This window comes from Podarcis vaucheri (genome assembly GCF_965113315.1).
Source record: "Podarcis vaucheri genome assembly, chromosome: 11".
NCBI classification, from domain to species: Eukaryota; Metazoa; Chordata; class Lepidosauria; order Squamata; family Lacertidae; genus Podarcis; species Podarcis vaucheri.
The window spans coordinates 27,693,004-27,709,850 of NC_138749.1; the positions used below are offsets into that span (position 1 = coordinate 27,693,004).

Sequence of the window (16,847 nt, forward strand, 5' to 3'; positions counted from 1 at the left end):
GGCCAAGTTCAGTTAATTTAAACTTCAAGGGGAAATGCAGGCAAGGAGTATGAAAAAGCTATAGAGATTTGACCTTTGAAAGCCAGTAATTTTCAAGCCATATTGGGTTTGATTATTATTTTCTTCTTGTCTGTATAGAAACAACATCTTTTATAGCTTATTGACAAGCATTGATTATAGGTTCTAGTGCAGTCCTATTTGTTTCTCTTCCAGGTACAAATTCTTCCCAGAGTAGCTCTCCAAGTTCAAGTGCACCCAATTCTCCAGCTGGTTCTGGGCATATTAGGCCCAGCACACTTCATGGTTTGGGGCCCAAGCTCGGTGGGCAAAGATACAGGTCAGGAAGACGCAAATCAGCTGGCAGCATTCCTCTCTCTCCTTTGGCACGGACGCCTTCTCCAACACCTCAACCAACATCTCCTCAGCGGTCTCCATCACCTTTACTGGGGCATTCAATTGGGAACACAAAAATAGCTCAGGCTTTCCCTACAAAAATGCACTCTCCTCCCACTATTGTCAGACACATAGTGAGGCCTAAGAGTGCAGAACCACCAAGGTCTCCTTTGCTCAAGAGGGTTCAGTCAGAAGAGAAACTTGCCCCTTCTTATGGCACTGACAAGAAACACTTGTGCTCTCGCAAGCACAGCCTGGAAGTAACTCAGGAAGAAGTTAATAGAGAGGTATCTCAACGGGATACAACCCTCCAGAGCCTGGAGGAGAATGTTTCTGATGTGCCATCACTCACACGAGTGAGACCTGCTGAACAAGGCTGCTTGAAACGTCCCATTTCCAGGAAGCTGGGCAGGCAAGAATCTGTTGATGAGCTGGATAAAGAAAAATTAAAGGTTAAGATAGTTGTGAAGAAGCAAGATCTGGCAGAGAAACAGGAATATTTTCAGAAAGCAAGCACCGTACATGAAATTTGTGGTGAATCAGAAAACCCAGTTGCCTCATGCTTAGAAGAGAGAGATGGCAAAAAAGCATTTCAGAAAGCTTTGGAAAGATCAAACCACTTTGAAGCTAAAATTGCAGCTCTGGAGACAGAGTCAGTAGGTGGCATGCTAAAAGACACCCTTCAGAAGAATGCAAGCATGAGATCAAATGATTGTACTGCTTTGGATGCGCACACACCATGTCATAGGCCTCCGCTTAATGAGCTCAGTCATTTGTCTTATGACTTCAAAAGAATCCCCCCTCCATGTACATTGCAAAATGTTCTGCCTCACTCATCTGACAAGATGCCGAATGGGAAAGGAGAAAATGTAGATAAAACTGCACCGACAAAAGAACCTGTCAAATTTGAAAGATTAGATAGTAAGCTTGCAAATATTGATTATCTCCGGAAGAAAATGTCCTTTGAAGAAAAAGATGACAACTCCTGTCCAGTGCTAAAGTCCAAACTGACACCAAGTGTACATGAATGCCATCAGCTGAGTGCAGTCAGACCTATAAACATGCTGCAAGATTCCACCTCGGTGACTGAAAGCCGATCATTTATTAGCAGTCCTCATGCCACTCAGATTAACTCCGTTCCTTTCATTCCTCTCAAAGGATTGACTGGCCGAACAGAAGCTGGTGTGGAGAAATCAGCCTTGATTTCCACAGAGTCACCTGTCCGAAAGAGTCCTTCAGAATATAAGTTAGAAGGGAGGTCTGTGTCTTGCTTGAAGCCAATTGAAGGAACCTTAGATATTGCTTTAATTTCTGGGCCACAATCTTCAAAGACAGAAGTGTCTTCATGTGCAGTTGCAGGGGGCCAAAATGCCAAAAACGATGGCCAACCACTCATCTGCCAAGGAGGCATCAGTGTAAAGGTTGAGCCGTCTTGTCAGAAAGTGCAGCCACCAGCCTTTCAACAGTCCACTCCTTATGAGTCTAATCTGCTAAAGTTCCAGTCTCCAAAGCCAAATAAAAGTACTCAGAGCTCACCAGCAATGCCTGTGACCACTGAACAGCAGTCAGAAAAGACACTTTCCAATTTCAGTGCTAAATGTGACCCCTCTGTAAAGGTGATTAATCAAAAGAAAGAGGTTATTCAGCTTTCAGCACATGAGGCTAAATCCAGCAGTTCACAAAACCAGAGTTCCACCTTGACGAGTTGCAAATCTGCCCATGCACAGGGAAATCCCGAGAAAGCCAAACGGAAGGAGAAGAAAACCTACAAAGAAGGACCAGACAACCACACAAGGCCTCAACCAAGTGAGAGCATCCTTCCAGAGAAGCCTAAGGCAGTTGAGGTTTCTCCATCAAAGAAATCTGTTACAGACGTGTCACCGAATCAGGATGCAAAACGCATTCAGAGGTATTCCTTTGATTCAGCTGCTCAGCAGCAAATACGTGGAATAGCAAAAGTACAAATAGCAAGCTCGAAAACAAAGTTCAAAGATGTGCTCAAGCCATCGGTAAAAGAGGATGATAACACCACTAGAGACTATTCAGCAAATGAGTTGGGCCTGCAGAAAGCAAGTGGATGTTCCAAGCCGGAAGCATCACTTCTGGCTGGTGTAACCATGCAAACGGACCAGGGGGAAAAAGAACAGAAGCAGCCCAAAAATGCGGAGCCTCCAGCTGGTAACAAAGAGGCCAGCATTCCTTCTAGGCAACAAGGTAGCAATTCTGATCTTCCCGCTGCAAAAGAATTATTAAACAGGCCCTGTGTAGTGGATGCTCCTGGTTGCTGCAGCATTAAAGATAATATGAGACCTGCAACATACATGGAAAATAGCACTGTTAAATCTAGACCAGTTCCTGACACTTGTTTCTCAAAATTGAAACATTCTGAAAAACAGACACAAAAGCAAATAGCTACAAATGTAAAAGAAAAAGAAACTGGCCCTCATGCTTTGGCCAGCTCTGTGAAGGAGGGGAAAAACATCAATAAGTCTGCACTGGATTCTTTTTCACACCCTCCAAGCTCTCGGAGAAAGCTAAATAATGAGCAAATGCAGGCAGAAAGGCATCTGGTCATAGAATGTGGGTCAGAACCCTCAATCCACATCAATAGCACCTTGCCTGAAAAACAGCTTAAATCCTCCAATAAAAAGCAGGCAGCAGCAACAGCAGCCCCAGATGGCGCTAAGCATTTTCAGAGGCAAGAGATGGCAAGTTTAAACGATCCTGTTGATCAAAAGCCATTCAGTATGCGTACCAAGCAGAACACGCCTCCCAAGACATCGTCAGTTGTAAAAGAGGGCTCCTCGTTGAGCAAACCGGCCGACAAGAGCCTGAACATTCAGGCCACCTCTGCGGAAATGCACCCTGAAGGGGGGAAATGCACCGATGCACTTTATTTTCAAACTGACCATGGGAAGCCAGATCCTAACCTTTCCCTTCTTAGCTTTGATGCCAGACGAAAAGCAGTGGAAAAGGCATTCACGGGTGTGAAGAACTTTCAAGACACAAAAGGAAAAGGGCACATGAATCCAAAGCAGCTATCCGAGGGGAGCAAACAGCATGCTGCAAAACATTCCTCCACCCCTGCTTTGCAGAGTTCATGTCGCGCAGCTTCAAAGCAGCTTGAGTGCCCACCCAGCTTCCCTGAATCTAGGCCGGAAGCCCCTGTTCTGCCTTCAGCAAAGGCTAGCCTGGGGTCCCCCGAGCCACTTGCACTGAGCAGCAGGGAAGTGAAAAAGCAAGCCAGCTCTTCCTCAGCAGACGGCAGGGCAGAAATGACTAAAAGTGTTTCCCTGTTGGGCTTGCACTATACTCCGTCCCCTGGGGAAGAGAACATTCCCACTTCAGACTTGGCGGGGAAGCACAAAAGCCAAGAGAGGTCTCACTCTGCTGTGGACATGAAGGGGAAAGACCCCGGTCTGCCTCAGTCTTCTGCCGCGAGAAAACCGAATGTAGGTAAAGATTTACCAAAGTCAGGGACTCCAGCTGACTCTCCCAATGCACTTTCAGCCGACAAAGACTCTGCCCGGCCGAGGCGAGGAAAAGACACCTCCCGAAGCAGCCCTCACAAAAAACCCTCCCAATAGCAAGACGTGCAAATAGGACTGCTTCGTTGAAAACCTAGTGTCTTGTCTTACCTTTAGCACTGTGTAGTATTTTCTTGCAGAAAAAAATATTCAGCGCCACTTAAGCAGGGTGTGTAAAGAAAGGACTCGTTTCCTTCCCCCCTCAAAATTCCTTCCCAAATGTAACCGGTTAAACTGTTACCATATTGTATTTGTACAAAAATACTTTTACAATTTGAGAGACAGGTTGTGGGCGGGGTGGGATGACAAATTATCTGTAAATACTTTCTAGTGTGTATCGTTTAGAATGTAGTGTCTCTACTTTGCTGCTGATTGCATTGTTTACTGTATCTTTTTAATGATAGTTGCTTTGCCACTAGTTTGCCATAATTTAAGAAGAAGCAGAATTACTAAAACTTGGGCCTAGACGTAACCCACAAATATATATTGGTCTGAAGGGAGAAGAAAGATGCTCCATTCTTTCCTTGTTCAAAAAGCTGTGCACAACTCTAAAATAGAAGAAGTGATAAATCTAATGACTTTCAGTGAATTTAGAATTGTATTTAAGAGCAGCAAGGTTGGTATTATTGTAGTGAGCTAACTTTGCCAGTTAAAACTGGAGCTCTTCAGTACACAATTTCTGCCTCTTGTGTAGACTATGTGCATGATTGGGAAAGAGAAGTCTCCATTATCATGGGTACACCATCCCATTCACAATATAGTTTTCTGGTAATATGAAATTGCCCTGTGTTCTTTCATCTCATCCTGGGCTTTAGACTAAAATACCTTTGTGATCTTAGTTCCTGCTGTCTTGATTCAGCTCACATTTATTTCTGTCCAGGCCTTTCTGGTATGAAGAACATACAGATGTGCATGGCATAAAGTGTTGAAACAATTTTCATGTACACAAATGAATCATCTTTGTCGTGATAGGAAGATTTGAGCATTTAGCAGTTCAGCTTTCTTTTCTATTTTATGACAAAAGTGGTGGAGGCGTTTTTCAGCATTGTATCTAGATGATATATCAAACACCTGATAACATTTTAATACCTAGCTGGGGCCTTATGTTGTAGATTAATCTTGCTGTTTTTAGCAAGTCATCCTAGGTTTAACATTCTTCTTGAAGTACATTAAGTAGCTCTATACATTTCATATTGTGATCTTTATTTGTATGCAAAAGAAGTAAATGTATTTTTTTTAATGAAAAAGGCATTCTTTTGTAGAAAAACGGGGGGCTGTTGGAGCTTTTTGGTGCTAGAATGTTGGTGTTCTTTTTACTTTTTGCTAAGCCTTATTTGAATTTTGTGTATAGTGGAATATGTCGAATTTGTCTGATTAAATTTGGAGGGAAAGTATTTGGTTTTTTGGAAACATGTACAGCAACACTCCAGAAAGATTATCACAGATAAGTATGCTAAAACGACTGGGATCCACAAAACAATTGTGCTTTTTTTCTTCTATATTTCCTTGCAAAAGCTCATTTAATGCTGACCCTCCTTCAGGGCATTTCCCCCGCTCCCCGCACACCATTTCCCTAGCTATATTTACCCAAGCATAACCCAATTATGAATTGGCTGCTTGTAAGGTATTTACAAGTATGCTAAATGCATTTTCCTGAGAAAAATGAGTAAACCAATTGGGATTTTGTTCATTTTTGAAATCCTTGTTAAGAAAATAAAATTACCAGCAAGTCCCTGTAATTTTCCATACAGTGATGGAATATTCTTTTTCTTTCCATGTGCTCATGAATTATTAAAATCAACTGGGGGAAACATTTTGAAGTGAGTGGTTCTAGCATTTATAGCCTATATCTGTGCTTTGGGGGTTGAAATAATTAAACACTAATGCACTCCAAAATCATGACATTTCTATCTGGGAGTTATCCCATAGTTTACATTTGCTTGCAAGTTAAAAAACCTTCCACTTGTTTCCCTTAAAGCACACCTAGCTCTCTTGTTTACAAATGTATCCTTTTATGTATATTTTGTATAGTGCTTTATCACTTCTGCCAAATACTTCCCGCCTATTTTAGAAATGTAGTGGCACCTAAGCTTGCATTCATGTAGTTTCCTTGTTCTTGATGTTTACCTTACAGTGAACTGTTAGAGTTCCTCTTTAGTGTGTACTCTTTTGTCAGTCTATGTGTTGGTTGTATATTAGAATGACCCTTTGTAGTTCTTCCTACTGTAGATTATCAAATTATTAAAAAAAAAAGGTTAGGATCTGTGCAATAAAGTGTTTGCAGTCTTATTTTCTTTAAGAAATCCACATGGATGACCTAACCTTTGGGTATTGAATAAAATTATTTATACTTATGAAGAACATTAAAATAAAACTGAGCATGAAAGGGAATTGAGTCTGTTTCTTGAACTGGCTTCCTTGAATTTTCACCAAATATAGGTCTATAAATGCACAAGCAGAAAAGGAAGGAGGAGTCCATACAGCATAGCCTTTTGTTCCACTGATAAAACATATTCCCTTCTCATGTGAATCGCATAAGAGGACATTGCAGATAGCCAGAGGCTGCTGTTGGGCAACAGCGCCCTGGGTCCCAGGCCCCCCACCTTGTTCACACATTAAGCAGGGGAAAGCATACATGCATGGGCTTTCCACACTTTCTGGGTTCCAGAACACTTGGGGAAACTGGTGCATGTAGAAGTGGTCTCACAGAGACTTTTTCCTGTAGACAGCCACACCTAACTGCACAACCTCGGGGCAAGGCTAGCAGTGAAACCCCACAGTCCCCTTCTTTGTGTGAAAAGGGTATAAATGACCAAATAACCTAGTGACAATGGGCCACAAAAAGTGGTGTTTTTTTCCTGTTTGGATGCCAGGTGATGGTTTTGGCTATATAAAAATTGCCACTATTGTTTTGACATTTCTGAGTTTCCTTTCCTATTATGTGCTTGAAGTAACGTTTAGTTGAAACACAAAGTGGTATGTGTATAATCGGCTAGAATGCTTAATATCAGGACATATCTTGTTTTGCTCTGCCCTCTTGAACCATTCTTGAACCCTCAAGGGGGTGGGGGGTGAACTGCTGTGGTTTGCTGTGGTGCCCCCACAGTATGCCTAAATATAGAAGAATGAAATAGCAACCACAGCAAACTGGGATAATGTAGGACCGCAGACTAAATTCCTCTATCGGACAAAGGACTGTGGACGTGAGAGGTGGAGGGCAGGGCAGGAGGAGACAGAGACTCAACATGGCCTCTACTAAAGCAGCAACAAAGCGGGGGCGGCGGGTGGAGAGAATGGAAGAAGAGAGAAAAAGAGGTCCATGAGGGGCCCTACTGCCAGCAGGGGAGGGGAGGAAGAGTGATGGAGTGGCAACTCAAGTACAACCATCTCTTGTACTGGCCCTACTTGGCAGGGTAAAATGGGGAGGGTTTAACTCCCTTTGTGCAGCAAATAAATAGATGGATCTAGGTAGGTCCTGGAATAAAATACATATGGCTGCCACACCACATCCAGTTTAGCCCTTATTTGTGTGTGTAATATTTACGCTCTTTAACCCCTGTGAGAAAACATTAAACAAACAGTAATGAAAAAGAGAACTGCCTTGCTGTTTATTATTGTGGCATTTTTATTCCAAATATGGAAGCCTTGGCTAAGTACTACTGAGTACTTTCAAGCTTTTTCTTGTCCAGGAGTTAGCAGGAGTCTTCCTTGCCAAGTGTAAAATGATCACCTAGGAAAGAACAACTGCCTTACATTTTTCAGGTTAAGATACTGTCAACCTTACCCTGACCTGGTGCACTGTGAGGTGGTCAATTTTAGCCTCCTATATGGCACTGAGAATGAATTCTACCTGGAAAATGCAAGACCAAGCAGTAAATTCTGGCTTTCTCTTATTTCCATACTTTGCAGTGATTGCCATGTTATCTCATGTCAAAAACAAGTTGACCAAGTGCAGTACAGGCAACTCATGATTTAGGCGCACCTGAATGATGCGCGATCACACACATGCACACTGCACCAAACCTGAAAACAGCCCCAAAACGTCATAAAGATGTCATGAAAAGGGGTTGGGGTAGAGCAGAGTGGGCTTTTGATTGCATGGGTTCAGAATGGAACCCCCATGCAAAACAAGGACTGCCTGTACAGTCAACAACAACTGGAACAAAAATTAGTATTAGAAAGTGAAATTGCCTTATAAGCATCTTCCTACTAATTTGTTGGCTTTTGTTACTCTTCGGTATCTTTTCTTTCTCCAGGAACTCAAAGCTGTTGGTAGTTTCTCCTTAAAAAACGTATGATCAAAATGAAGGTCACTACAATTACTGCTGTCGTAACAAAGGCAATCAATACTACTTGAGCAGTGCTAAACCCACAGGACAGATTTATAGAGAGGAGCTTAGAGCCTGCTAGTGATTTGGGCTCTGAGCACACTGTCTCTTCAGAGTCTTCAATTTTATCTATGTTTTGCTTGTACCAAGTTAATAATCCAATATTGGAACAGGTGCATTCCAGTGGATTGTAACTTAAATTGATTACACTCTGGCCAGATAGGTTAGTCAACATATCACGTGGGATAATATGGATCCTATTGTTGGCAAAATTGAGATATATGTTTCTGAGGCTGGAAAATGCATCTGAATTGAATGCAATAAGATTGTTGTGGCTCAAGTCCATGTGTTTTAACTTCTTGAGGCTAGAAAATGCCTTGGTTTGTATAGCCGACAATTTGCAGGAAGATAACGTTAACACTTCCAAATTGGGTGCCTGCTGGAAGAGGTTGTCTTCCAGGATGGTCTTGGATTCAAAGTTATTTCCATTCAGCTTCAAGACAATAAGATTCTCCAGACCTTGTAAAATGTGTGGGATATTGAGATCAATTTTAGAGTAAGAAAGGTTCAGAATCTGCAAAAAATGCAGGTTGCAGAAGGGTCCTTGAGAAGCGTTGATGAGAATCTGTGTGGAAGTGAGGTCCAGAACCTTCAGGTTAATGCTTTCATTGAACGCTGCATTGTGGAACCTGAGCTTGCTATTGTAGCTCATGTTGAGGTGTTGCAAGCTGCTCAGGCCACGGAGCGGCTTGCTGCAGCAGTCGGCGCTTTCTATTTGAGATCTGCTCAAGTCAAGGTGTTGCAGTTTCGACAAAGACCCTAGGCACCCAGATCCCAAATCCAAGCTTTTCAGATTCCCTCTGAGAGAAATATGGGTGAGGTCGGGGAAAGCAGAAGCCCTGATATTGCAAAGGTGCTCAAATTTATTCTTGTCGAGATTGAGTTCCCTCAGGAAATTCAACTGAACCAGGCCAGTGGGCAGTTCGCCGATGTCTGTGTGGGCCATGTCCAACTTTTGGAGTTTGGCCAAACACTGGAATGTGTCAGCTGAGAAGTATAGGAAATGGCGATATGGCAGATAGAGGTAGTCAACAGAGATGTTGCAGATACCCTGCAACATGGTGGGAGTTATGGGAAGGGCATCTCTATCCAAAGAATTGCCAAGTCGAAGAGCAACAGTACTGGCATCCTGCAGCCCTTCCAGGATCACCGAAACATTAACACAATGACTAAAATCCAAAGTATAGAAAAAAATGGAACTGAAAGCCTTGGTCTCAATGTGCATAATATCGTTGTCTGCAAGAATGAGAGTCAGATTGCTCACTCGCTTTAATACCCTTATGTCTTCAGCTGATATTCTTTGTATTATGTTCATCTGAAAATCCAAATATTTGAGGTTCCTTGTTGGAAAATGTGATGGGAGCTCTAGTGATTGGATGTAGTTGTCTTTTAGTATCAGTGTCTCCAAGTTACCCAGGCCCTGCATTGGGATGGATGATAAACTACTGAGTCCTGTTTGGGTCAGGTCAAGGTGTTTCAGAGAGTGAGGTCCAGAGAATGCTCTGTCTGCCAGAAACAGAAGATTGTTTCCAGTCAAGATGATTGTCTCCAGGTGAGCGTTGTTCCCAAAGGCATCCTCATATACCCAGTTAATTTGACACCTTAAAAAACAAAAAACACACACACAAAAGTCTAGCATTCAAACACTGCAACTGTATATGCTTATCTTATTAATAGACATCTACAGAAACAATAAAAATGGATTTCCTGCTTTTGTTTACATTTTTAATGAGAGGAGAACAATACAACTGGCACAGCTGTAAATGGGATCATATTCTGCACCAACCTAAATAGGCAGTGAACATTAACACTGCAATTCATTGTCTCTCATTCAGTCAGCACAATAATTTATCTTTGCACAATGAAACATTTTCTCCTCCTCTCCTCCCCCCATGTGTGCCCTAAATCTGTTCTAGGGGTTCCCAAACCCTCTGGAGCAGATCTGGGGAGGGAGAAATTCCAATGAACAGATGTGCAAGGATGGGTACCCAAGTTGTGTGCCTGTTTTTAATCAATGAGGGTCTCTGCTAATTTCAGGCTGAGCATGAACCGCTGTACCTTTTTGTAGCCATGCACTGTGTTCCAGGAACATTCCAATGCACCCACTTGCATAAATCCTTGTAAGTCATATAATACAGGGGAGGGTATACCAGTGTGCCAAAGCATTTGCTTTTGCAATTTTGTTGGAAGAGCAGCTTTTCACACTCCTCAGCTATTCTCTGAAATTGAGGCGTTTGTTCTCCTTGCCTCTTCATTTGGTTTTGGCAGCACAATTTGTATGAAAAACAGAATTCTGAGTGCAGGTACAGGGCAGTAAGTTTTGTATGTTTGCTGTTTGTTCAAGCATGAACCATTAGTGTCTGTGTAGCGGGGGGGGGGGGCCTTAATTCTCACCCCAGCAAGCAAACCAAGCAGAAATGTAAGAGAAGGGTTTAGCCTGATTTAGGAGATATACAGGGAGTAATACTGCTATTTCCCTAGAAGAAACCAGTGCCATTTCCCGACACTGGCCTTATTGTGATTTATCCTGTTTCCTCTTTCCTTGCAAGATAGGTCAGTCAGTTTATATAGTCAAGAAACAAAATATGCACCCAGAGTTTGTCATCTAGGACTTCTTTCAATACTCTACTGCAGGGTAATGAAGCAAGTTCAATGAATTTCTGGTCTTGTAATATGTGTGCCTTGGTAGGGTAGGGTTTGGTTTTGCCTTTCATGTGATTTTGCATAGCATTATAGGACTTCAGGCAGCAGTTTTAGGTGTCAGTTCTAGGCTGCACATGGCATAACATTAGGTAATAGAACTGCACAGGTTGTGACTGTCTAAAGGCTGGCGTCAGTTTACCACAACTACAAAATTTTCTAACAAGTATCAATTCACAGTGCAATGGCTTGTGGGAGCAGGTTTGGGTAGATGAGAGTTCTAGCTTTGAGGCTGTAACCACAAGTACCACTTACTTGAAAAGTTGAAGTGAATGTCCCAATTTGCACAAAAAGAGGTGAGGACAAAGATCTAGCATACCTTGTCAAGTCTAAATACACCAGATCTTTCAGCTTGCTGAGTGTTGATTGCTGAAGGGAATACAGGAAGTTGAAGCTGAAATCAAGGACTTGGGTTATGTTAGGTAGTTGCTCAGGAATCTCTTTCAGTCCCAGATCTTCACAACTGTAGCTTCTGTTAGCAATAAGCTGTAAAAATTACACACAGTTTTATGGATCCGCACATATTGATGCACAGAGATGCATTAATGCAACAGAGATGTGTGCATCTCTGTTGGCAGAATGCAATCTCTTGTAATTGGGGTTTGTAAATAAATAAATAAAATTCATTTGAAACTTCTAATATTGCCCCATCTCTGTATTGGTCTGAATGCCAAAAATGGACTCTGCCTGGGAATCTGACATGCTATCTCCTTTTTGTTTTTGCATGGAAGGCGAAGTGTATAAGTTGTTGTTGTTTAGTCGTTTAGTCCTGTCCGACTCTTCGTGACCCCATGGAGCAGAGCACGCCAGGCACTTCCGTCTTCTGTGTATAAGTATTGTGCCACAAATTATTTTGTTATTGTAGTAACAGTATCAGCAAGGGCCTTTTGTAGTTTTCAGAAACTCTGGTGTTTGTATCTGAAATCAAAGGCAATAGTCCGGGTGATGCTGGTGACTTCTTTAATTGTCAGACAACTTACAAATTTTGAGAACTATAAAAGGAAGGCAAACCTGAGGGGATTTCTCCTCACACTCTGGACCCTGCTTTTGGCACCTCCACGCCAGCTCATATTTTATCTAAGGTGATACAGGCTTTATTCATATCTGTAAGAAAACTGCCCTGCAGATAAGTGATGAGAGGGACCTCTCCCAAAATGTCCAGTCCAGGCTGCATCTTTTCACAGCTGTGTTGGCTTAAAAAAGTGTTAGAGGGGGTCTTTCAAATGACTGAGGCTGCAATGGGATTCCTGAATAGAAAGGCATAGGGTTGTGCTTTGAGTGTCACTTTTAATTTGATCTGGACTCTTCTTTCTGAAACTCTGTATATGGGGGAGGGAAAGCGACTACACCAAAAGACGACATAAGATATTAGAGTCAGTATAATGCTATGTGACTGGCACTGTCAAAATCAGGGCAAACCAGGCTGGTCACAAAAAGTAGTTGGATACAGAACCCATGGCCACACACTGCCTTGTTGCATTGCAGGAGTGAGGCCAAAATTTGACCCCCACCCATTTGCCAGCCCTTGAGTTGCCTTCCCAAAGCTGGATAAGCAAGGCACCAGGCTTTGGGAAGCAGGTGTGAGCAGGACCCTGTCAGAGCCCTCACACCTCCTTCCCAAAGCCCAGCACCTCACTTACGCAGCTTTGGGAACACAGTGCCAGGGCTGGGTGGTGTCATGGGCCAGGAGCCAGCTTCACCTATTGAACAGCAGCCTGAAGGGGAGAGAAGGTGGAGTGACTCCACCTGCAGCTGATCAGCCTTCAAGGACTCAGAGGAGAAGGCACTGATGAGAACCAGCTGGCTTCAGCCACCTTAAGCAGAGCTTCCAGCAGCAGTCAGAGGCTGCTAACAACACTTGTAGTTCCTGGTCCTATATTGCTGCTTTCTGCTTGTCTTGACCCTTGACCCCATGATCTTTGGATTTTCTGACCCCAGACCATCTGACCACATGGGTTGCTGTTCACCCAACCCTAGGACTGAACCTGACTTCGGATGCTGATTCTGCCTCCAGGCAAGTACACCTCAGAGACCCTTCTGGTTGGCTGGCCTCCACTGAGCCCTGCATGTTGTTGCTTAGCAATGAGATTACAACAAGTGGGAGCATCAAATGTTTCTGAGGGGCACAAAAAAAGGCCTTGAGGGTCAGATGTGGCTCTTGGGCCATGTGTTGGACTGCCCTGGTCTCAATGATACTCATAATGGAAACTCCCCAAATCAGACCTGGAAAGGATGTTTTTCTAAACAATGCTGTCTTCAAGTGCAAATTCTAGTATTGAACTTTGTGTGCTAAAAGCTGCTGTCGTTGTTGTTAGGTCTATAAAGGACCTACATACTTATTCAGAGTGAGACCATGGTGTGAATAAGTATTTGAAGCCCTCCCCACAACACCACAGTCCTAGTCCAGATAGGCTCCCGGTGTTTGATATTCTTTCTCTCTTTTTTAAAGCCTATGCGGGTGCTAATATTGTGATTAAGATCAATTCTAGTTTGGTCCTATACAGAGGCCATTCTTAGTTCTGTTACTCCTAATTATCTTTGAAACTGGAGTGGGATCTGTGCCAGATGACAACTATTGCAACAGGTTAAAACATTAAAGTGAGAAAAATCATTAGAATAATTAAAAGGGGAAGTTAAATGCAAATTTTAGTGCTCCTTTGAGTCTGTAGCTATTTTATCTAGTGGGGGGATGTTGACATTTTTTTATGCTACCGTATAGAAAATGCCACCTCTTTTAACAAATTCTGAAACCACATTCAAATACACTAATGAAGTATTGCTTTTGCAAAGGTAGTTCTTTGATAAGGTGAAAAGCTGAAAGAAATATTAACCTACCTACTGTGCAACTGTGACTTGTCTCCTCTGCTACATCTATCAAGGATGTTACTGCTTGCAGCATAAAGTGTGCAAAAAAAAAAGGGGGGTCTAGTTCTACCGAAATTAGGTACATTTAAACTGCTTATAAAACAAAGCACCTGTTCGGAAGCCCTGCTGCAAACAGATTAAAGGCACCAGTGGTCTGTTTCATTACAACCCCCTCTGGTTCCAAAAAACTCCTAGTAAAATGTCCATGTGAGCTCAGTCTGCAAAATATGTGCACTACCTTGAAAATGGGTTCTCCGTCATTGCCTCTCATGTCTACATGTCCGTTTAAAACTTCTTAGACACAATTCAGGACAAGATTTTTCAGACTTGTCCTTTCACTTACTGATATGCTGCGCTGTATGACCTCCCTGCAGGAGATGTGCCTGAATCTTTGGTGTGATAGGCAGCAAGAGGCTTACTCCCAGTGACTGTGTCAGGGGCGCCATCTCGCCCTCAGTATTGTGGGTGCCCACCCCTGCAACGTGGATACGCGATATTACATGCCTGCACATAGTTGTGGTGGGCGCTGGCACAGCAGCTTCTCTTCCTCCTCCTCCTCCTCTCTGCAGCCAGCAAGGCACTGGTGGAGGAAGAGGAGGGGTGAGGGAGCGCACTGCCCCCAGCACCACGATCCTGGTGGGGTGCCATTGCTGCTGCCCCCCGCACTAGACTCCATGCCCCCACAGGCAGTGCACCATGCTCCCAGGACACACGCCACACCCCCATGGGTGGTGTGCCATGCCCCCCACGCCCTCACCTGCTCTCCGTCCCCGGTGCTGGAGCATGAAGCTCTGCCACTGCAGCAAGGCACCCTTTTCCATGGGGAGGGGCTCAGACTTGCAGGCAGAGCGACCCTGTCTCTGCATCCCAGCCCCCCCCCCCCAGTAAAGGGTGCCTCGCTTGCTGGATGCTGAGGGAGGAACTGAACTGCTTCTCTTTCACAGGCAGTGCTGCTACCTCACGCCGGCTTTTCTCATTGACTTGTGGGTGCCCAGCCCCCTTCCCCAATTATATTATTGTGGGTGCCCAAGCACCCGTGGCCCCCTGGAGTTGGCTCTATGAACTGTATATAGGATTCCATTCATAGGTTGGAATCCTAAATAAACTTGCCATGCACCAGGGAGCACTGTGCTACTGAACACAGTGAAAATGCATAGCTATAAGGCTAAAATTGCAAGTACAAGAGAATAAATGCCATTAAAACAACGAGAAACGTATTTCCAAGTAGATACGCATAGGACTGTCCTTATTAAGTCCCACACTAAAATGGCACAGGGTTATCGCTGGTAATTTGTTTCCCTTTTCAGCGAGAAAGGATCCTCGAGGTCTAGAAATTTTTCCTGCCTGAGGCCGGTTTTAGCGAATGTGCTCCGAAGGCACAGCATTGTCCCTGGTACTTTTGCCCACCAACTGCAAATTTCATAGCCCTTTGAAGTAGCCTGATGTTAGCATGCAAGTATTCACTGCCACAGATTAATTATTGATTCTCTCTTGAAGATGCTTTTCCCCGAATAGAGAGACAAACAAGTTATCACTCACCTCAGTGCACATCATATCTGCTGGCTTGGTTACTTCACAGCTAACATCTAAAAGGCCCATCAGAACCCAGCAGAACGTGCACCAGGCCATTAGGAGGGTTTATTAGATTCTCCACACAGACGAGCTGCGGTAATGGAAGTCAGATGAAAAATAATTTTCCAGAATGGAGGTTTAGAAAGCTTTGTTAAACTGGAGATGTGAGAGACAAAACGGCCGTCACAGCTAAAAAGAAGTTTCCTCTTGAAGCCTAGTCATTTATGGGCCCTGCAGCCAACCTTTCGGTTCCCTTTTTTCTGCCCCACACTTAAATCCTTGCAACGTCAGTCTGCCCACTTCTGCATCAAATGTCAGGAAATAGGCACGTGAAAAGAGGGTTTGGTCTTTGAGGTTAACTTGGTGTCAGTGCTATTTTTCTTTTCTTTTTTTTTAAAAAAAAGAGTCGCCAGAACTCACCATGAGTGTTTCCCTTGTTTTCTTATAATGCCAATGGTGCCCACCTGAGAGGTGCCAAAACTGAGTTCTGGCTGAAAAAACAGCCCTGCTTGCTTCATCAGAGGAACGTACCAAGTGAAGCAAATTAGGTGCCACAGAAGCCTTCCAAATCAAAGGTGTGTCATTTGCTGGGAACATTCTTCTTCCCCCAGTATTTAGGGGTTAACTGCTGTCGATTACACTGCCAAAATGGCACCTTCCTACACAAGAGGGAGGGATCCACAGGCTCTGAACATTTTTTTAAACACAAGAACCATTTTTTAAAAATCTGAAGTTGGGTGCAGCTATGTGAGGGACCCCCAAAACAGCCCAGCATTGATTCTGTGGGGGATGATGTGCTAAAACAGTGACTCAGAGGATTGAGGACAAGTATTCCAGTACCAATGTAAGGAGACTTGTCATCTCATCCCACTGCTGGGAACCAACCCCAGACCAAATGCTGCCCAACCAGTTCACTAATAATAATAATAATAATTAATAATTTTTTATTTATATCCCACCCTCCCCAGCCAAAGCCTTGCTAAGCATGGTCCATTACTGTTGCGGCATATGGTTTTGTTTTGTTTTGTATTTATTTATTTATTTATTTTGTGTGGGTTTCTTTTGAATCTTTTATACCTGTTTTTGCAGCTCACATGAGCTGCCTAATAAAGTGATTCACAATTCAATTATTAAAAACAATTGAATGCAACAATTTCAAAAACAAGCCATGATATCAAACACCACCCAGCCAATAGGCTTATTGATAATTTTTTTTTAAAGCAGTTTTCAGGTGGGATCAAAAAGTTACCAAGATGGAAGCCAAAATAGGTCACTCAGTGCAGGGTATCCCACAATTTGGGCAGTACGACTGAAATAAAATGGCTGTGGTCATGGAGCCCCTTGTGGTAGTGGATGCATGAGGGACCCTTCCAATGATCTAAATGGATGGGCAAGCTCATGT

At 43.4% G+C, this 16,847-nt stretch overlaps 2 protein-coding genes across 12 annotated transcripts in view; one reads left to right on the forward strand and one right to left on the reverse strand.

Annotated features, from left to right (window-relative positions):
- The window catches only part of MAST4 (microtubule associated serine/threonine kinase family member 4), a gene marked incomplete at its 5' end in the record, with an annotated part of 211,650 nt that extends 205,339 nt beyond the window's left edge, over positions 1–6,311 (forward strand). For all 11 annotated transcript variants that reach the window (XM_082191834.1, XM_082191838.1, XM_082191837.1 and 8 more), the window contains one exon: positions 214–6,311. In XM_082191834.1, coding sequence (XP_082047960.1) covers positions 214–3,980 — 3,767 coding nt within the window. In that variant the 3' untranslated portion in view covers positions 3,981–6,311. The remainder of the gene's footprint in view (positions 1–213) is intronic.
- Positions 6,312–7,504: 1,193 nt separating this feature from the next.
- Positions 7,505–15,685, reverse strand: CD180 (CD180 molecule). Its single transcript, XM_082191759.1, has 3 exons — positions 15,413–15,685; positions 11,328–11,494; positions 7,505–9,909 (listed from the first exon to the last, which is right to left on the reverse strand). The coding sequence occupies exons 1-3, from the start codon at positions 15,500–15,502 to the stop codon at positions 8,181–8,183; spliced, it is 1,986 nt and encodes a 661-aa protein (XP_082047885.1). The 5' UTR covers positions 15,503–15,685; the 3' UTR covers positions 7,505–8,180.
- Positions 15,686–16,847: the final 1,162 nt, after the last annotated feature.